Source organism: Saccostrea echinata, unplaced genomic scaffold (genome assembly GCF_033153115.1).
Source record: "Saccostrea echinata isolate AGI-Se365-2 ecotype Australia unplaced genomic scaffold, CSIRO_AGI_Sech_v1 ptg000001l, whole genome shotgun sequence".
In the NCBI taxonomy this organism is placed as follows: domain Eukaryota; kingdom Metazoa; phylum Mollusca; class Bivalvia; order Ostreida; family Ostreidae; genus Saccostrea; species Saccostrea echinata.
The window spans coordinates 24,605,406-24,626,715 of record NW_026889750.1 but is presented as its reverse complement, the minus strand read 5'-3'; the positions used below and the strand labels follow the sequence as shown (position 1 = coordinate 24,626,715).

The following is a 21,310-nucleotide window of genomic DNA, read 5'->3' as shown; positions in this document are numbered from 1 at the left end:
AATATTTTCCTGCAGTCATGCGCGTTGCAGATCTTATTAATATTCAACACAATTACATCAAAGTTTTTTAAAGCCAATTTAACTTTTAGAAACGTGAGGTTATCATGGTTATCTGAGTTCAAAATCGGTGAAAATTATTATTATTGAAGACAGAAAGAAGATGGTTTTTATATTGCCCCTAAACTTGTATTGATTATTATTTTTAATTAGATATAAAGTGTTAGATAAAAAATACTGGTTTCTGTCTGATTTATATCTGTGCCCAGTAAAATACTTGATATACAAGCTTTTCCGTTTTCTTACCGTTGGCTTTCCGTTCCGCGTTTTAGCAACACCCTTCTATATCGGGTACGGTTTACCGTCAACTCGTACCCAAACCAAGTCGTACCCAAACCGACTCGTACCCAAAGAGTCAACACTATATAATGCCATACGATATGATGCCATAAAATTTGTAAAGTTTATTATGGTTATATCCATAATGTTTATTACTTACTTGAAAAAAAGATTTTTAAAATGTAAAATTTACGTCTCACAATTTGTTGTTTGTATGTTGTTGTTTTTGTTTTTGCTATCTTATAGTGTGACAAAATCAGAGAAAATAGAACTATTTATATAGTCATTAACAATACACATTAAGAAATAAAATACTAGAATCATACAAACTTATATATTTACCCTTGAAAACAATTAATTGTTTCTTTTTATGATTTAATTTTTGACTTTTTGAGCTTTGGGTACGAGTTGACGCTGGGTTTGGGTTAATCTCAGCGAGATCCGTAGAGAATAAAAAATTTGGTCTGGTATTTCTACGTGGAAATACCAGACCAAAATTTTTATTCTCTACGGATCTCGCTGAGATTAGGTTTGGGTACGAGTCGGTTTGGGTACGAGTTGACTGGATACCTCAGGTACCTCACGGAAAAAACGTCGTACAATTTACTTCATTCCAATAAATCCAAACAAGATGGCGGCAGCGGTAAAACCAAAAGCACAACAAACACAGAGACATGCAAAACTTGTATTGATCAAAGTAACAGGAATGCTTTCATTCATATCCGTAGTTGCATATTTTCTTTGGAAATATTGTAAGTATCTTTTTCTGTTTATACTCCTATAGAGAGTGAGAGTGAACCATTCCGACATTGCCTAGTTTCTTCAAATTGTTGTTATCCAGGTTTACAATTTTAAATCTCAAATGTCCAGCTAATAAGTCACAGAACGAAAATACGGGTAATAGGCAATGTGAAAAAAAATGAAAGAAAATATAATGAAAATTTTATAATCAGAAAATTCATTGTATAGAATTTATTTCATTCGTAAGACAGGATTTCGTAAAACAGGATTTTGCAGGTCTGGTACAATCACTAGATTTAGCTACGTAGCTTGAATTACCTACAAAGCTTTATTTACCTACCTGAAGTAGCTTTATTTAGCTACTAAATCAAACTTATTTCTTAAATTAGCATTTTTCCAAGAAAGTGCAGAAAATTGCACTTTGATGCAGTGATAATTTTCAACTTTGGACTCATCTGAAAACAATTCATGAAAAAATCACTCTTGGAGATGTGTCTTTTTCTGCGCAATTGCAATCAAAGTTCTAAAAGTTTTGGGGCTATATACAACAGTTAATTTGTGACCTAACAGTTACTTCTTGAGTGAAATAACAAAGAAAACCAGTTTTGGTTAACATGAGTACAATATGAAGTAATCATACTTATCCATGCCCCATCACACACAAGGTACAGTTACTCAAACAATGGAAATACGTACTTTCCTTAAAAGTACTCAAACACAGCAATGTTAAAACTATCTCTGCTTAAGATTGCTTTTTAAATCAAGGATTTATCTTGATATTTTATTTGACTACCCTTTTCATGCAAAGGGGAAAAAATGAGAATGGTTGCTCGACATTAGCACTGGGTTTTGGATATACAATGGTAGTCCCAGGATATGCTCCTCTGAAATTTTTCAGATAAATGTAGCAAAAATCTGCATTCTGAGAGCTAATCTGGGGGTTATTTTTTGAACTATTATAAATAAATATATTTCAAATGTACATATTTGTTTAATCAAGAGAATTTCTGTAACTAAAAGGGGAATTTTGACATTTTTTTAAAGGGGAAAGGTACCTTTTACCAGTAGTTAAATCAGCATTGATAAATCCCTGTAAATAATACCTAGAATAAATATAAGTAGACATTTACTTGCTCCTTTTTGTCTTTTTAAAAATAAAAAGCAAAATTGTGAAAAGTTGCCTTGAAATAGCTAAATAAAGCTATCTGACTGAGGTAGGTAAATAAAGTTACAGTAGGTAATTTTAGCTACGTAGCTAAATGTACTGATTGTGCTGGACCTGCTTTATGCTTCGTACTTGTGAAAATTAAAAAAAATCATGCCCCACATGAGAAGTATATTTCATACCCAACTAAATAAAACATTGAATATTCTCCAGATAATAGCACAATATGCATGAAATGTTGACATTCCCTAAATAATCAACTATCTATCAGCAATGTCCATTAATGCAAGATGAGTTGCTTTTTTATTTGTGAACTATTCTTTGGTTATCATGAGAACAAGCCAAGTAGCAGGAAAAACAGTCTATTTGCAGTGTACTGTGGGTACCAAGGTTTACTGTCAGTGGAGAAAAATCTATTAGATCGATGTGAAGTAGTCAGTTTTTCTCTTCTTCCAGGCATTGTCGTATGAGCTCACAGTATCAGTGGTGCAGATTGTTTCATTTTAATTTTAAGACTGAGAACCCTATTCATACATTGAGTGCTTATGTTTAAGAACGATGTACACAATTATAAAGATACATGTTGCACAAAAAGGAGGTGGGCAAATTATTCACAATTGTCAAATAAAATATTTAAAAAAGGATATTTAACATTTGTCTTTCATGGACAGACTTACTTTTGTTTTCATGGGTTGTAGAGGCAGTGAAATTTTCTTATTTCTATAAATGATTCCTCAGATAATAATGTGAGAACCATCACAAACAGAATACCAAAGAAAAAAAATTAAATAACTAGCTCATTGAAGAAAGGGTAGTTCCATCTAGATGTATTAAATAAACTTGACTTGGTAAGTACAGCATGATTATATAGAGGAAATTCAATGGGTCATTTCAAAGCAAATATTACCTTGTCTTGGAAGAGAATGGCAACCACCCTACCCTCAACTCCCTCTCTTCCCACATTGACCATCTTTTGCTTAGTTTTCCTTCCGAAATGTTTTTTCTTCCTTATTTGATTCCTCCAGAAAATGAGATTAAAGAAGATGCTACCCCTCATGAATGATTAACGTAATATAAATTATGTAATTCTGCCTCCCATCATCTCTTGCATTGATTGCATAGCGGTAAATCATGTTAGTGCCCCTAACACCATACCTATAACCACTTTTAAGGTTTTCTTGTCTATTATCAATTCCGTACCTCCGTACATTAGGCAGGTTTAAATGTCAAAGTAAGCCGTCGACTGTAAAAGTTGGTGCTTCACGCAAAAGTCCAGTTCTCTCTTCATATCAAACACGGTTACATACATTGTAGGCTGTGATGTCAAAGGTTAGTAGTTGTTAGACTGAAAATTGTAAGCATGGGTTTAAGAACAATTTAGAGAATCTTTCAATTGGCTGTTTCAGTCAGTGTCAGAATGGTATACATGTATTTACTCTAAGACTTGCTATCTATAAAGTGTATTCTCTTAAAACTTTTCGTGAACATGTTGAAGAAAAATAAAGAGTTTTCAACTTGAACTTGTTATTCACACTTTGAAAATATTATTCACTTTTATTCAACAGATAAAAGAAAGTATTTCTCTGTTGAAAATGTAATAATAAATTTGATGCAAAAAAAGTGTTGTCAGAACAGAACATTTGCTATTTCCTGATAATTTGAACATGATAGTGTAACCTGGTTACAGTTTCTTGAGAAAGACAAAAGTTGGTGAAATTTCAGAAATATCTTCTTAAAATTTCTAAGAATTTAACATGATTTTAAAAATCTCAATTTTTTAAAAATAAAATGGATGATATTGTATTAATTATGGACCCCTTTTGTAGCTCACCTGAGCCAAAGGCTCAGGTGAGCTTTTCTGGTCAAAGAGTGTCCAGCGTCTGTCTGTCGTCCAGCGTCTGTAAACTTTTCACATTTTCGACTTCCTGTCAAAAGCAACGGGGCCAATTTCAATAAAACTTGCCGCAATGCATCCTTTGGTGAAAGGGATTTAAATTTGTTTGCAGGAAATGTCACTCCCTCTTTCAAAGGGAGATAATTAAGAATTTGTGAAAATTTGGTGGCATCTTTTAAAAATCTTCTTCTCCAGAACCACTGGGCAAGAAAAGATGAAACTTATGTGAAAGCTTCATTACATACTCTAGATTCAAGTTCATTCATATGGACTAGCCAAAGGGTATATAAGGCAAAGCTTTGGGAAAGTCAGGCATTCAGAAGATAGTAGAAGAAGTAGGCCATTGAATCAGCAATAAAGAAGTTAAGGGTAAGAGCAAAATAAAAGTATATGAAAAGTTATAAGCAGCAGTGGCAAGTATCCTAGGGAATTGATGTTAAGTTCTGGGTGTAGTAAATCTGAAGAAGATTGAGACACCCAGTTCTTATCTATCAAAAGGAACCTAGGGGAAGAAACACAGTGCAAGTAGTACCTTACCCAGTCCCCGTCTCTAGATAAAAGAAAAATTTTAGTACTGTGTGATTTACCCTCAGACAGGGCAATCTTAATAACCATTCCAATTACTAACTCAGACGGAGTAAAAGGAAAACCTATATAATTATCCCTTGTAAGAACCTGATCATACACGTTACAGAGGAAATATCTTTAAAAATCTTCTTTTCAAGAAAAAACTAACAGAGCCATTATTAGTCATATTTATACAGAAGCAACCTTAGGTATTGTAGAATCAAGTTTCTTCAAATTATAACCCCCAGGGGTTGGGGGCACAACAGAGGGTCAAAGTTTTACATAAGAATATACATGTATAGGAATCATCTTGAAAAAAATCTACTGCTCAAGAGCAGCAAAGCCATGATTAATCATATTATAATGTTATAAAAGCATCCTCAGGTAGACATGTTGATTCAAATTTGTTCAAATTTAGGGTGGGTAGGGTTGGGCCACAGTGAGTGATCAGAATTTTACATAGGAATGCATAGGAAAAAAATCTTTAAAATTCTTCTGCTCAAGAACAGTAAAGCTATGATTAGTATTAACATTGATATGGAAGCATTCTGAGGTAGTGTAAATTAAAGTTTGTCCTCCCCCCCCCCCCCCCATTCCCCATAAACTTTTCAGTACTGAACTGATTTCTGCTTTTTCCTAGCTAATGTGCTCAGGTGATCGATGTGGCCCATGGGCCTCTTGTTCATTTCTTCTTTTTATTGGGGGGGGGGGGGGACAATTTGAAACAATTATATATTCTTTCTTTTTCAGATCTTGCTCAACAAAATCTCAGGAGAAATCAACTAGAAGAAGATTCATACCTGTCAAACCTTATAAATAAATTATGGAAATCTGAAGAAGTAAAATCTGCAGAGTCTTCATCAGTTACTTCAGAATTTTGGAATTCCATATTAACTGACTGTGAAGTTGTGAAACTATGGACAGTTGACTTCATCTGCTTATTCATTCCAAGGGGAATAACTTCTATAGTAGCCAGAACTATACAAGTGATATGTGCTGCATTATTAATTTTTATAATTGTGACCAGATATTGTGGATATGTTTTCTGGAGAATAGGAAAACAAAGTGAGAGTAAAACCAAGAAAAAAACTAAGAAGAACTCCAGTACTTCCTTCCTTGATCAGCTGACATTAAGGAGTGTGCTAGGGTTCTTGACAATCTTGACTTTACTGCTAAGTATTCCGTTTGAGTACATGAGACTGTATCAGGAACAAGTCGCCAAGAAAGTTGCTGTGATGAAAGTTGTAAGTACAGATGTACCTGTATCTGCCAGCATGCATGTTATACTTTTATGAGATATTTTTTTCATTTGGCAGTAGGCTTGAAATTGTCGAACAGTGTATTACAAGTACTTTTGCTTGTGATTAATAATTGTACATGTTTTAACTTTGATCAAGTCAGTTTATTGAGGTAACTCTATTTTTTTTACATGTTTAAGCAGAGTTTTTGAAATCCACCGGCAAAACCAGTAAGTATTTCAGAAGTCCAGTAATTTTCTTCATGTAATCAGTCCGAGCAACCGGTAAAAAAAAATCGACCTTTGTGGAATTTTAACCTCTTAACCATGTAACCTGTTTGACCCTAATATTCATAAAAAAAAAAAAAGAAAGAAAAAAAATCCCGACCTACCAACTCTTGATTTTTTTTTTGGAATTTTACAGGAAACAAACATAACTTTTGTAAGGCCTAACTGGAATTAAAACAATTTCTCAGGTTAATTTTGATTTTTTTTAAGTATTTCAATATGTATGCTGATGGACCACTGAATATTTGTGTGGACCAGTGAATATTTTTTTATTTCAAAAACTCTGGTTTAAGACAAGTTTTGCTTCAATTGGCAATCCTCAGCAGACTCTGCTAAGCTTCATACAAACGTTAGTGTGCGAGGCATGAGCCACCCAAGGAGCTCCTAGTGCATGATTTTGATTGAGGAGACAACTTTTTTTTTTGGCACATCCTCCAAGCTTCCAAGTTAGAAATAATAAGCAGTCTGCACGACAAGAGATACTACCTGTAATTATTCATTAGAACTTTACAATTACAATTAGAGAATTGTCTTACATGGTCAGGATGGCTGAAACTGATGGGTGACATTTTATTTACAGTAGTTCAGTTGTAAGATGAGTCTCAGAGATCCCTACTATATGTTAAAAGGATAATTTATTTACTTCAGTAATACACTCAGTCATTGATGCATGTACATGCATGTATATATACTACAAGGGATTTTAACATGTTCATTTGACTCAAATTTATACTTCCTAATTTTGCATTGCAGCTTAACTTTGTCTCTCAGAGTATTTGCAATGTGATGTCTGTCCTTCTTTATTCTGTAGGGTGCTCCCAGAGAATGTGTCCCTCAGGAAATGAACTTCATGGAGAGTCTTAAATACTGGATAAACTGGGAGCTCTCCTGGGTTCATGACCCCTGTGAGAAGTACCATAAGGCAATGCTTGTGGACCCTTTATGGGAAATATCACCACTGCTTGTAAGTTATGTAAAATGTAATCAGCGAAAATGTTTTACATATTTTACATACTTGTTAATGGAAAAAGTCAAATTCAGCATTCCCCTGAAGGGTGTGCATTCAGTTTATGCCTGTATTAAATGAATGAGTAAGCAAAGAATTAATTGCATAAATTTGAATTTTAAAAAATATACTTAACCAAGATGATAAGAGATGTAAATCCCAATCTGTATAATTTTGATCTATCATCATGGCAAAAAGGGAAAAGAGGTGTACAGATCTAGTCTAGCTAGGATGTTGAGGCAGTCTTAGAAAATATTCATTCATTCATAAAATGAATATTGATAAAAAAAAAATTCAGTCATTCATAAAATGAATATTGATTAAAAAAAAGATAGACACTAAAAAATTAAAAACATGGAAACATGGGAAAGGGAATTCTTTTTTTTTTCTCCTTTTTTTTTGTGTATCTGTTCTCAATAAGAAAAGAAAAAAAACTTCAATACAATGTATAAATTCTGTCTTAAATTAAAAATACTTCAAGGTATACTAAATTGCCTGATATATTGGTAGAGTAAGACTTTTCCTTGTTCAGAGGAATAAATTGATAAGATTTTAAATATGTGTGTTTCATTTACTTTTCAGGTCCTGTGGTCAGCTCTTGTGAGAGGCATTCTTCATCCCATTGAACTTTTCTTCTCCAGCATTGGGAAATCTTTTAAACTTTTCTTCAGTGAAATTCCAGCTCAGTGGCAGCCATTCATGTTTATACTGATTGTTTTTGTTTTTGTTGTTGTTATGGTGATGAGTTTTAGCTACAGGATCTCCCTTCCTTTTATCCTCAAGATAGAACCAAAGACCCCAGTCATACAAAAAACTACAAGCAAGGTGCAACAATGTGCTAAAAAGGAGGAGAAATCTTGTAAACCTCTCTGTGCACAAGAAGAGAAGACTGCATCATGTGCAACAGTAAAAAATTGTGATTTGGATAAAAAGAAAATTTTAATATAAAAATTGTCAGTATTATTATTAAGTATATCAAATCAATGACAATGAAATTCAGGCCCATTTTATATTAGATTATGGACTTAATTTATTTTAATAACTTCTCCAATGTTTGTTTTACCATAATTATGTAATTTGTCAGGGTTTATTTTTATAAATAAAATGCATTTTAAGTACTAATATTGATTAAAAAAAAATATGTACTGATTGAAGTTATGTTGAGAGATTGAGAATATGATAATGTTGAAATAGAAGATAACTGATTTATTTTGAAATTTTGATGAGAGAGTGCTTGAGAATATGTTGAGATAGAGGTTAATTAATTTATTTTCATAAAAAGAAGAAAAGCAATAAGCTGAATAGGTTTTTAGCTGTATACAAGGGTTGTTCAAATAATCTCCCTTAGCATGCCTAGGGCTTGAATGTGGCAAGTGGTTCTAAGTTTTAAAGAAAAGCACCAAGGCTACAATTAGTCACAGTCATGATATGCATTATTCCCCTCGGAACGAGTTGCGGAGAGAATATGTTTTTTTTCCGTCAGTCAGTCCTGTTCTTGTCATTGCACTTAAACCCCTCAACAGAATTTCATGAAACTTTGAAGTTAATAAGGACGTAAATGCGCAAATGTGCAAAAAAATTTGCACATAATTTTTATTTCCTCATGATTTTTTCTTCAACAAAATAAAAGAAAAAAATATTTCACATATTATTTCTAATGATTATGGAAAGCATCGGCCTGCTCAGCATTCAACATGTCGAAAAAGTTTGTTACTGTCTTTGCATGATTTTTCCCGCGAAACGTCACATTTCTTTTAACCAATGAAATTTAAGTAGAGGGAATTCCCATTTACATAACAACATCAACTTCCGGCCTCCCTTTTCTAAGTTTTACGGAATCGGTAGCAGTAGACTGAGTTTGAAGCGACATTTTAAGAATAAGAGAGGATTTAATGTGATTTGAGTTGAATTGCCCAAAAGTGGAGGCATAGTTAAAGTAAGTACTTGAGGTAAACGGTTGTATCCGTTAATTTTAAACACATTGTAGACTAAAAATCGAGGCGAAGTAGCTGAACTGAAAAATTCAAGATGGCGACCGTGACGAGCCTTGTTATTATTATAGCATGGGGGATTTTTTATTTATGGAAAGAAAGGTTAAAAACGTCAAGCGCCTGTGCATTCATTATGTGTAGCATTGTTAAGCAATGTGGTAGCTAGGGGTATGTAAGCTTGCTTACTTTTTCTTTCTTTATGCCCCCGCCATAAAATGGCCGGGGGCATATATAGTGTTACCCTGTTCAGTCATCCGTCACCTTTGACTTTCCGTTCATTATCTCGGCAACAGTTGCATACTTTCAACTCAAATTTGACATACATGTATTGATACGTCATAGAAACGCATGTCAAGTTCGAATTTGGTCGTGGTCCGGTGATTTTCGACAGAGTTATCCCTTAGAAAAAAAAAAATAAGAAATTTTCAGTTTCCGCTCTCTAACTTTTGTAGGGGTGTATTTCTGAGGATGAAATTGCATGTGCGGTTTTTTTTTTTTTTTTGGTTTTTTTAACCAGAAATTCAGGTCAAGTTCGAATTTGGTCGTGGTCCGATGATTTTTGACAGCAATCCCCCTTGATCTTTAAATTTATTCTTTAAATTTCTTTACATTAAAAATCACAATTTCTAATCATTATCTCGGGTACAAATGTGCAATTTACATGTACAATTTGAAATTTTGGCTGCCTGCGGGGGCATTCGTGGCGTTATGACACATTTAGTTTTTTTTTTTTAATTATTGTAAAATATTTAGTGCAGTGATGTGTTTCTGCGACACAGTCATTCATCAGTTTTGAAGGTTTTTAGAAAGCGATTGAACAAAAAGATGCTCTGCATGTAAAAAGGGCGGATCCATAATTTCAAGTGGGGGCAGGAAAGTTGAAAAATATTTCATTTTTTTTTTATTTTGAAAAAATAAACATCAGTTTTTGGTGGTTCATTATGGTACGACTGTACGTACTAGGCAGAGAGACTCAAAATTAAATGTATTTATTGGAAACCAGGCGCGGGTCCAGTAATTTTCCCGGGGGGGGGGGGGGGGAGGGTTCTTCCCCAGTCATGAAATTGTCCAATTCAAAAATTATAATTACTTGACAAGAAAAAAAGGTTAACTCCTTTCTCAAATAATAATAATAATAATAATAAAATTTTATATAGCGCCTTATCTTAAGTGAACTCTAAAGCGATTTACATAGATATAACAATCTACATAATAAAAGGAAGACTAAAACAATCTTATATCACCTATAAAATAGTAAGACATTCTGAAAATACAGTCACGTTGATATTAAAACAAGTCATACGTATATATACTTTCTACTTCAAGTAAAGGCTTTTTTAAAAAGGTGAGTCTTAAGTTCCCTTTTAAAAACTTCCAATTTGTGAACTTGTCGAAGTTCTACTGGCAGCTGATTCCAAAGTGTTGGAGCAACTCTATCGAATCTACGATCACCGTATGTTTTTGATCAGACTCGAGGCACAACCAGCTTGTTTGACGAAACCGAGCGAAGTGACCTGGCGGGTCTGTATTCGCAAACTAGTTCAGAAAGATAAGTCGGTGCCAAACCATGAAGTGCTTTGAAAACATAGACACATAGACACAAACGCATCAAACCCAGAAGATTTCTTCACAAACAAAAAACAAAAAAATAAATAAATAAAAAAATAAGAAAGCAAAAAAAAAAAAAAAAAAAACTGCGCATGGGAACCCTTTTTAAATTTACCAAATATTTTGTGAAAATTTAGAGCGCCCATTTTCCTTTCCTAAATCTACCACTATGCGTAACCTGAATCGACAATCTTTAATCCAAATATGTATCTGTAATGATTTTTACATGTGAAAGCCTCTTCCATTTTTTTTTAAATAAAAAAAAAAGAATTGGGTGACTAATGTCCAAAAGTGCCAATTCGCAACCTTTTCTAACTTTTCTGTAGATGAGTTCAGATACTTCGCTAAGTTGCACTGTGCATTACAGGGAAAAACAAAAAATTGTAATATCGCACAATTTATGCAAAGTATAAATAGTGTTTTGCTTTATATAACGGGTAAAGATCACACACCCTGAAGCAATACAAAACGTGTATTAATGCAGGTGACGTAGATCTCTGTTTTGCACCTGGAAACTTTTGCCTCTCCTTTGTGGGTTTTTTTCCCTATTAGGTCGGATAAACTAAAGGTAAATCATTATTATAAGATGTTTTTTTATTTAAGTTTTTTTTTTTCATATTTACAATTACTCTCTTAATTATCATCTTAACTATAAATATACACTATGCTGTTCATACGCCAAGTTTGATATGCATATGAGAGATACAGCATACTTGTCTCTCTGCTATATGCGAACATTAACAATAAAAATCTATTACCCTGTCTGGTCAATAAAAGTTATTTGAAAAATGGAAATATTTTTTTCCTATTAAACTATATATTTCTAGGTGTTGAATACACGAAGGCAATTTAAAAAAAAAAAACTATAAATAACACAATCATATATGAGTAAAACATGATACATGTACATACAAACTTGCATGTATTTTGTTGATTTGTACACAATAGTGGACAATAAAATGGATTGAGTTGAGATACAAATACCATTTAGTTTCTGCACTCTCTCTCTCAGGCATGAACTTCCGGAAGGTAGTCCTAATCTACGTTTTAATATTTGCCTGGTTTATGGTATACCACTTGGTCTTCAGTCAAACAGAAATCACCTACAATGTGGGACCACAGCTGACTGTCGGACCAATGGGGGAGACATACTACTATCCTCCCTTGATGTCAAATTACTATCAACCTACGATGTTCAATGGCTCCGGGGGATCTGGTGACCTCGTGGGGATCGGTCTTGTGGGATACCTGCTCTATACCTGTAAGTCTTAGGGGAAAAAACTACATTTTTGAGTCTTTAATTCAAATTACTTACAAAGCTAATATTATTATATTTACTCACAAGGCCGGATCAAGGTTTATTTAGGGGAGGGGATCCATTAAAAAAAATCTGATTTGAAGTAATATGATGAGAAAAAAATCTCAAAAAAAGAGAAAAAGAAACAAAACATGAGCACACAGAACACCATTTTGAGGAGTGGGGCACTGTAATACCTGCAATGTAGTTCTTTACGTCTATAAATTTATGATACTTTTCCTGGCATCTTGGGAGAGACAACTTTACCTTAGGGAATACAAAATCGTTTGACGTATAGACTATCATCAATTTAATGACTCTAAAAATCCTATAGGAGGGTCCTCAAAATCCTATTTAAAGATTCGAACCCCTCCCTCTGAACCCATTTCCCCCACTTGAGCCACCATAAGTTTCAAATTAACTTCTAAGTATATGACAAAAAAGGTCTTTGAAAATGTCAACTTGTCGATTTCGTATTTTACACATTTGATGACAACAAAGTCATGAAAGTTTATATACATACAGTGTACAATTTAAACTGCAGTACTTATCATATATGTAGATGCATGTTTCTGGAATGGGTGTTCCCGTGCATAGAACTTAACATATTGCTACTGTACCAAGTACATTTATATCATCTGACTTAAGCGGTATTCATACCTCGGTGCATGAATTGAGATTAAGTTCGAAAATTCAGAAAAATATTTTTTAAATTTGAATTCGTAAATTTGATTATTTCACACTCATACCTCGGTATAAGGAAGTCAAGATACCCTGCTTTAATACATACCGATACATTTTATCCATTCTGTTTTACATGTAAATAGTGCATAGCTAACCCGTTTAGGGTGTGTGTAATAGGGTCGTAGTTGCTGTTTTAAAAATCAATGCTACATTATGTCGATTGCAGCAAAGCTTTAAAGACTACAATTTGATTAAACTTGGTTGTGTCTATGTGATTACTAGTACCCACTATACAAGTTTACATTTTGCAAGGTTTTTACACAAGATACATGTACATTGATTTTATTAATGATATATGATCTCTTTAAATTATTTGAACTAATATTAAATTTACTATCACATTCTAATACTAAATAATTTTTGAATCTGAAGTTCTCATTCACGATCCGTAGTTCAATTTAATTTGATGACAACCACAATCGGTTCCGATATATACGGATCCGGAGAACTGAAAAAATTATATGATTACATTTATATTTCTGTTTTAGTATTGAAATTTCTGATCCCGATCCTACTTATATCTGCCGTAGGACAGTCCTCAAGGTAAGTAAAATTCAGTATATGTCTGATTATGAATAGAGAATATTCTGAATATTTGTACCTTATAAGTGGACGGTACTTGTATGGACACTGTAATTATGTCGAATGTAAGTTTTTGATTTAATTTAACTGGGTGAAAGTAAATACAAAAATTACAACATCGAATCAACGTGTACATTTTTTTTTATATCTCTCCACATAAAGTACCATAAAAATTTCGAACATGTTAATTATAGTTTATTTATTTGTATGGTTTGCGAATAAAACCTTTGGTAAATATTTTTATACATTTCAAAAATAATAAATGTTTAAAAAATTAATATATAAATTGCATGTTTCTATACCGTATCATCTTTATTTTCGCTATAACGAAATGAAGTCATTGATGACTATGCTTCTTACTATTTTTTCTATTCAAGTCTTTAAAATGAAATGTGAAGAAAACGAAAAATGATCACTCCCAAAAGTCAAACAATACAAATTATAAAAAAAAAGTCGTCAACACGGACCTTTGAAAACAGGAGGGAACAAGTGCAGTGGAGGAGTAAGCATCCACCACTGTCGAACTCTTACACCCGCCTTGTGTTCCTTGTCATGATAAGTGGAAAAATCCGTAGACAATTCAGTGGGAAAAAATGCTCTAACATTTCGCGTGAAAGATGTCAGTCAACATTCGACTTAACGATCGACAGATTGTGTTTACAAACAAGGTCATTGTATCGACCATAGAACTTACTAAATGTTGACTTTAAACGAGATTGTTGATATCCTTGTATCATCAACTTATTTGTCAATAGCCTGCCCCGTTTTTGAAATTGTTACGTAAAAACTGCTCTTGCGTATCGAATCAGCTAGGAGACAGAACTCCATATGCAGGTGATAATGATATATTGCTTCATAACGAAGGGAAGTTGAAACTGTTAACATCAGAAAATATGGAATAATAAGTTTATATTACTACGCTATTTGTATTTGTCAAGAGTCAACACGGATTCTCGTGTTTAAAGTGTCTACGTAAAAAATATGCATATTAAGTTTATACCAGCACAATGAATTCTACCATGCATTCCATTTTGTTTTACCGTACAAATATTACGACCTACAAATATTACAGTGCTTAGTTACAGACCTAAGGACAACATGATGCTTATTTTGGTCCATTTTTTACAAAAGTTATGAAAATTTCAAATTTGATTTCAAACAGTGTTATTTTAACTGTTTTTTGCTGAATATAATTATTTAAATACCTTTTGTGGCCTTTAGTGTACAGGAAATGACAGACTGAAAATTAAGAGACTCTGCGTAATTTTCAATCCATTTTAAATGCAGTGAAGCAATATTTTTACATTATTGAAAGTAAAACAGAAAGTATAATGTAACTTCATTTTTTTCAGAGATAAAGCAGACTGATGGTTGTCGACGAAGATCACCCAAAATACTAGTGAAAATTCTTTGAGGGTCACAGCGCTCTTCTACTTACTGACAACTCTGAATATTAAAATATCACAGAGTAGAGTTTGCTTGACTGTTATTCTTTAAATTGAAACCAAAGGGAACGCCTAAGTAGTCTTTTGATCCTTTAAGTTCGTTCTTTAGTCCCAGTGCCTGTTTATGATATGAACATACATGTATATGTTTTAGTCAATCATACATGTAGATGTTGTCGAATGACCAATACTTACAACATTAGAAAATGACATCAGTCGCTTTGGTTACGTCACATTTAAACTTTATTTAGTTAATATAACTTGTTTTTATGGGGGGAAAATGATCATTTAAAATCATTTCAAACAAGATGTGTCTGTGAAACACTGATGCTCCCGTATGGTAGCTTATGGCGAAGGTTAAAGTTTCTCAAATGCAAGTAAAAATTCAGGTCAAGAGATCAAAATTTTGGTACCCAAAGAAAGGTCTTGTCTAGAGGAATATACTTGTGAAATATGAAAACCATAGCACCAATCGTTGAAAAGTTATGACGAAGATTAAAGTTTTTTAAAAATAAGTATAACGTCAAGGTCACGTTCCAATGGTGCCCAAGGGAAAATCTTGTCATAAGTGATACACATGTTCATGAAATGTGAAAGCCTTAGAACCAAACGGCCAAATGTTATGACCAAGGTTAAAGTTTTTTAAAAGTAGGTCAAACTCAAGAGTTAAGGTCAATGCCAAAATTGTTGATATCTAAATAAAGGTCTTGTCACAAGGAATGCACATGTGAAATATGAAAGCCCTAGCACCAACTGTTCAAAAGTTATGGTCAAGGTTAAAGTTTTTTTTTAAATTAGGTAAAACTCAAGGGTAAAGGTCAAAGGGTCAAAGATGTTGGTATCCAAGGAAGGTCTTGTCACAAGGAATACACATATGAAATATGAAAACCCTAGCACTAACTGTTCAAAAGTTATGGCCAAATTTAAAGTTTTTCAAAATTAAAGTAGGTCAAACTTTAAGGTCAAGGTCAAAAGGTCAAAGTTGTTGGTATCCAAAGGTCTTGTCACAAGGTACATGTATACACATGTGAAGTATAAAAGCCCTAGCACTAACTGTTCAAAAATTATGACCAAGGTTAAATTCTCAGAAAATTTTTCGAAAGTGGGTCAAACTCCAAGGTCAATTTCAAAAGGTCAAATATGATGTTGATATCCAAGAAAGGTCTTGTCACAGGGAATACACCTGTGAAGTATGAAAACCCTAGCACTAAATGTTCAAAACTGTTCAAAAACTGTTCAACTGGCCAAGGTTAAAGTTTTTCAAAATTAAAGTAGGTCAAACTCCAAGGTCAATTGGTCAAAGTTGTTGGTACCCAAAGAAAGGTCTTGTCACAAGGAATATATATATATATATATATATATATATATATATATATATATATATATATATATATATATATATATATATATGAAGTATGAAAGCCCTAGCTCCTATTGTTCAAAAGTTATGGCCAAGGTTAAAGTTTTTTCAAGTAGGTCAAACTCCAAGGTCAAGGTCATTGGGTCAAAGTTGTTGGTATCCAAAGGAAGGTCTTGTCATAAGCATTACACATGTGAAGTTTGAAAGCCCAAGCACCAACTGTTCAAAAGTTATGGCCAAGGTTAAAGTCTCATAAAATTTTGCAAAGGTGGATCAAACTCCAAGGTTAAGGTCAAAAGGTCAAATATGATGGTACCCAAAGAAAGGTTTCGTCTCAAGGAATACACATGTGACATACAATGTATGAAAGCCATAACTCCAACCAATCGAAAGTTATGGGCAAGTTTAAAGTTTTTGCGGACAAACAAACAGCTACACAGACAGACGGACGGACGGACAGGGCAAAAACTATATGCCCCCGAATCTTCGATTACGGGGGCATAAAAACTTTATAACAAAATTTAGGACATTTTCATCTTGGAAGGTGCGCACTATCCGCGATTTTTTAGGAAGGCGATTTTTCTCATAAAATTTAAAGTTCAAACGATGAAAATCAAAGTTGACATAATATTTTAATGTAAAGCGCTTGTTCTGTCCTGTTTAAGAAGGTAGAGACAAGGTATACAATAGTTTCATGTAACACAGACATAGAACGGAGTATCTGCCCCTTTGCTCATACTTGAACAGATAATTGATGCTTATTTTTTTGCATTACAAATGTAAGCTGTAGATGAAAATTTATTGCCTTTAAAACAAAGTCATCGCAATAAAATTAATCATGTGCATTTATAATTGCAAATAGTACTATTTACATATAAAAATTATGTAACTTGAATAAAAATAAATACCAAGGTCAGTCAATATCATATAGATCCTAAATCATACATTAAAATTTTATTGGCTGGTGTTCAAGGAAATTTAATGAATTTATTACACATTTCATACATGTATATATATACATATTTTATACAAGATCTAAATTTAAAAAAAATCATCATGAAAGTTACAATTTATAGAAATATTTTATGGAATGAGGAATATAAAAACCACTCACAAAATATGCACGACTTTGATTATATACTCGTATGTCATGCATGTATCCATATGTACCCACAATGTTTGAAAGACATGTAATTATATCATTTTCATTTAACGCTGAATTTATAATAAATCCTAAACAGGTTTCCTATGCTATCCAGTAATAATATTGCTACTTTGTATCATCAGGTATGCTGTCATTATGATAAGTGTTTAATGGGACTTTCATGTAAATGTTGAATATACTCAATACTTGGTTGAGGTAAATACAGAAAACAAGAGGCCCATGGGCCACATCGCTCACCTGAGCACATTAGCTAGGGAAAAAAACCCAAATCAGTTCAGTATTGAAAAGTTTAAATTGGGGGGGGGGAGGGGGGGACTTGAATTTTAAACTACTTGCATATCAATATAACAAGTTGCTTTGCTGTTCTTGAGCAAAAGCTTTTTAAAGATTTTTTCCTATATATTCCCTTGTTAAAAATTTGATCCCCCATTGTGGCCCCTCCACCCCCCCCCCCCAGGGGGGCATCATTTGAACAAACTTGAATTTTCTCTACCTGAGGATGCTTCCAATATGACTAAACATGGCTTTTCTGTTCTTGAAAAGATTTTTTCCTATATATTCCTATGTAAAACTTTGATCCCCCATTGTGGCCCCATCCTAACCCTGGGAGGTCATGATTCGAACAAAGTTGAATCTACACTTTCTGAGAATGCTTCCATATCAATATGACTTAACAAAGCTTTGCTGTTCTTGAGAAGATGATTTTTAAAGATTTTTTTCCTATATATTCCTATGTAAAACTTTGATCGTCCATTGTGGCCCCACCCTACCCCCGGGGGTCATGATTTTAACAAACTTGAATCTACACTACCTGAGGATGCTCTCATATCAATATGACCAATTATGGCTTTGCTATTCTTGAGAAGAAGATTTTTAAAGATTTTTTCCTATATATTCCTATGTAAAACTTTGATCGTCCGTTGTGGCCCCACCCTAACTCCCGGGGTCATGTTTCTAACAAATGTAAATCTACACTACCTGAGGATGCTTCCAGTGACCAGTCATGGCTTTGCTATTCTTGAGAAAAAGATTTTTATAAGATTTTTTTTCCAATATATCCCCACCCTACCCCCTGGGGTCATGATTTAATAAACTTAAATCTATGCTACCTGAGGATGATTCCACATGAGTTTCATCTTTCCTGGCCCAGTGGTTCTTGAGAAGAAGATTTTTAAAAGATGCTATTAATTTTTCACTAATTTGTAATTATCTCCCCTTGGAAGAGGGCATGGCCCTTCATATGAACAAACTTGAATCCCCTTCAACCAAGGATAGTTTGTGGCAAGTTTGGTTGAAACTGGCCCAGTGGTTCTTGAGAAGAAGTCGAAAATGTGAAAAGTTTACAGACAGACGGACAGACAGACAAACAGCTAGACGGACGCCGGACAAAATGTGATCAGAAAAGCTCACTTGAGCCTTCGGCTCAGGTGAGCTAAAAATAAAACATGGCTACTGTTATCATACTAAAGTTTGTATTTACATTCAAGATTTTACATAATATGGCTATTAAAAACATCTGCTGTGCTCTCACCTTTTCAACAAAATATATTTTGTGTGATATACATAAATTATTACTGGTACATGTAGCTACATATTCAATCTACGACTCAATTTCGCAAATATAACTGTTGTCATTAGAACAGCTGGTATCATGCCATTTATAGTCTGAGCGCTTAAACAGGATAACACAATCTGCTGAACCAATTCTGTCAGGGTTCCCGGGACCCCAGTCAGTGTACGTAAACTGCTGAAAGTGTCCCTCCCACAAGAACACCCCGTCCCGTACGGCATCGGTTCCTCCAATCCAGAAATCACGTGTTTTTACGTCTTAAAAAACAATGTTGGAATTATAAAGTTGTTTTATATGACTGATGTAATTATTCAAGACATACATGTACATGTACTTTGTTCAAAGCATCCTGCTTGTTTGTCAGTCTATTGTCACTGAGTTTAATAAATTTTTTTTTTATATACTCATAAAGATAAGAAAAATTGAATAATTACTTGTAAATATATTTACATGACTATGTTAACTTTATAACGAGAACATACATGTTGCAAATATCAATGATAAATGACTAATGAAACATATCGAATCTGTGATCGAAATGATAATGGAAATAATTTAATTAACAAACCGGTCAGTCCTTGACCTCTCACGTAGTCCCGAATAAAGGTATCTTCTGCTTCACTTGTTATTCTAAGATACTTTGAGCTCCCGTGCTTTCTTTCGCACTGATTCTAAAAAATGGTAAAGAAAGTTCCAAAAAGTCAGATCATTCAAAAAAGACAATAGCCCAATAACGTTTTTTTAATGTAGATTTAGTATTACAAAGAAACTTGACGACCCTTTTGTCATGTCAATAACACCTATAAGACGTATCATTATCTTTATGAAAATGTGATAATTTATTACTTACTTTCCCGTGAGTCCAGTTACCATAGTCGTACCCAAAGAAATAACAGGATCTTTGAAATAGAGTCCATCCAGCGGGACAACTGACTGAAGATACTAAAATATTTTTTAAAAAATAAAATATAACGTTATATTAAAAAAAAGTTTTTTTTTAAAATTCATTTATTGCATAATACAAATGTACATCCATATGGGTCAAGCAATTACATACAAAAATTACATATATGACATACAATTACACATTTTAAAATGGCTTCATTATACATGTTGGTACAATGTTAAAACTTTTGACTGACATGGACCTCATTTTTTTCAGTTCTAATGACTGCTTTATAAAGTCTTCAACTGCTGATAAAAATTCTGATCTTGGATTTAATATTTGTTGCATTTTACTGAGTAGCTTGTCTTTAAAAAACTAATGTTTATATTATTGATTTTAGAAAATGATTAATTTATAAAAAAAAGTTTTGTTGACAGTCAAGAAAGAAGTGGTATTCATCATCCAATTTATTACGATTTTTACAGTCTTTGATCTCTTGGAATATTTTTGTGTCTACCATTTTCAAATATTAAAGCTTGTATATATCTGTGAAGAATTTATTTCTGTTTGGGCAGAGAGAGTGCATGGGTTTATATTGATTTTCTAAATAAAAACAAAGCTCAGACGTGCGGAACATGGTGCAGAAACTTATAATTCAAATCCTTTAAAAAATATTAAACATCTTGAAATTTGTATTGATTGTGAGATTCTTTGTAGTTAACTGCAGTACATGTAAATTGAATTTGGAAATCTTTAATATTTCTTGTGCATCACAATTGCATTTGATGACATTCAATCTAAATTGTCTTTTCTTGTGTTTAATCAATACTTATATATGCATGTATATAGAAAGGTTGTCATTTTTTTCAATGGAAAATAACATTACTGAGTATAAATCTATGAAGCCTTACTTACATGTACTAGTACTGACAGGTAAAGCTTTCATTTCCAACCTGAATTTTGCCAGTTCCTCCATAAGTACTTTTCTCAGAGTCTTTAATTCACTGTCAATGTATTGTTTACTGACGTCATCACAATTATTGGATTTCATCAGTTGTTGGGCAGCGTTTCTGTTGAAGATTAACAGACACAGTAAGGGGGTTATATTTGACACTTTGTTCATTGTAGCAATGATGAGGGAAGACCTGAACGTACATAGACAAAAGTGAATTACTCACAAAGGAAATCCGTTTAACAGTAGAAGTTTTTTCTTCCGTATTCACTTCTTTGAAAAACTAGTAGTATTCCGATCAAAGGATCCTTATGTTTTATTTAAAAATAAATACAATGATCACAATGTTCAAAATGTGGAGCTTTTAATTGAAAAAAATGTATTTTTTAATGTGCTCACCTTTTACGAAGGATGGGTTGGCTAGCGTCCTTATCAAGAAATTATGCTTTATGATTGTTTGTGTGTTTTGTAATATT

At 33.2% G+C, this 21,310-nt stretch overlaps 3 protein-coding genes across 3 annotated transcripts; 2 read left to right on the top strand and 1 right to left on the bottom strand.

Annotated features, from left to right (window-relative positions):
* Positions 1 to 1,003: 1,003 nt before the first annotated feature.
* LOC133204286 (uncharacterized) lies at positions 1,004 to 8,311 on the top strand. Its single transcript, XM_061340046.1, has 4 exons — positions 1,004 to 1,088; positions 5,454 to 5,947; positions 7,040 to 7,192; positions 7,817 to 8,311. Exons 1-4 carry the CDS (start codon positions 1,043 to 1,045, stop codon positions 8,180 to 8,182), a joined length of 1,059 nt encoding a protein of 352 aa, XP_061196030.1. The 5' UTR covers positions 1,004 to 1,042; the 3' UTR covers positions 8,183 to 8,311.
* Positions 8,312 to 11,320: 3,009 nt separating this feature from the next.
* LOC133204181 (uncharacterized) lies at positions 11,321 to 14,929 on the top strand. Its single transcript, XM_061339961.1, has 4 exons — positions 11,321 to 11,401; positions 11,846 to 12,094; positions 13,363 to 13,417; positions 14,809 to 14,929. Exons 2-4 carry the CDS (start codon positions 11,848 to 11,850, stop codon positions 14,822 to 14,824), a joined length of 318 nt encoding a protein of 105 aa, XP_061195945.1. The 5' UTR covers positions 11,321 to 11,401; positions 11,846 to 11,847; the 3' UTR covers positions 14,825 to 14,929.
* A 4,019-nt stretch (positions 14,930 to 18,948) lies between these two features.
* LOC133204072 (perlucin-like) lies at positions 18,949 to 20,873 on the bottom strand. The gene is made up of 4 exons (XM_061339868.1): positions 20,798 to 20,873; positions 19,847 to 19,938; positions 19,565 to 19,667; positions 18,949 to 19,253 (listed from the first exon to the last, which is right to left on the bottom strand). Exons 1-4 carry the CDS (start codon positions 20,856 to 20,858, stop codon positions 19,027 to 19,029), a joined length of 483 nt encoding a protein of 160 aa, XP_061195852.1. The 5' UTR covers positions 20,859 to 20,873; the 3' UTR covers positions 18,949 to 19,026.
* Positions 20,874 to 21,310: the final 437 nt, after the last annotated feature.

Coding starts and splice junctions, on each gene's coding strand:
- LOC133204286 (XM_061340046.1), top strand. CDS start 1,043: ATGCTTTCATTCATATCCGTAGTTGCATATTTTCTTTGGAAATATT. Junction 5,948..7,039: donor AAGTTGCTGTGATGAAAGTT/GTAAGTACAGAT, acceptor TTTATTCTGTAG/GGTGCTCCCAGAGAATGTGT. Junction 7,193..7,816: donor GGGAAATATCACCACTGCTT/GTAAGTTATGTA, acceptor TTTACTTTTCAG/GTCCTGTGGTCAGCTCTTGT.
- LOC133204181 (XM_061339961.1), top strand. CDS start 11,848: ATGAACTTCCGGAAGGTAGTCCTAATCTACGTTTTAATATTTGCCTGG. Junction 12,095..13,362: donor GGGATACCTGCTCTATACCT/GTAAGTCTTAGG, acceptor TTTCTGTTTTAG/TATTGAAATTTCTGATCCCG.
- LOC133204072 (XM_061339868.1), bottom strand. CDS start 20,858: ATGGAGGAACTGGCAAAATTCAGGTTGGAAATGAAAGCTTTACCTGTC. Junction 19,668..19,846: donor GTAACTGGACTCACGGGAAA/GTAAGTAATAAA, acceptor ACCATTTTTTAG/AATCAGTGCGAAAGAAAGCA. Junction 19,254..19,564: donor GAGAGGTCAAGGACTGACCG/GTTTGTTAATTA, acceptor TTGTTTTTTAAG/ACGTAAAAACACGTGATTTC.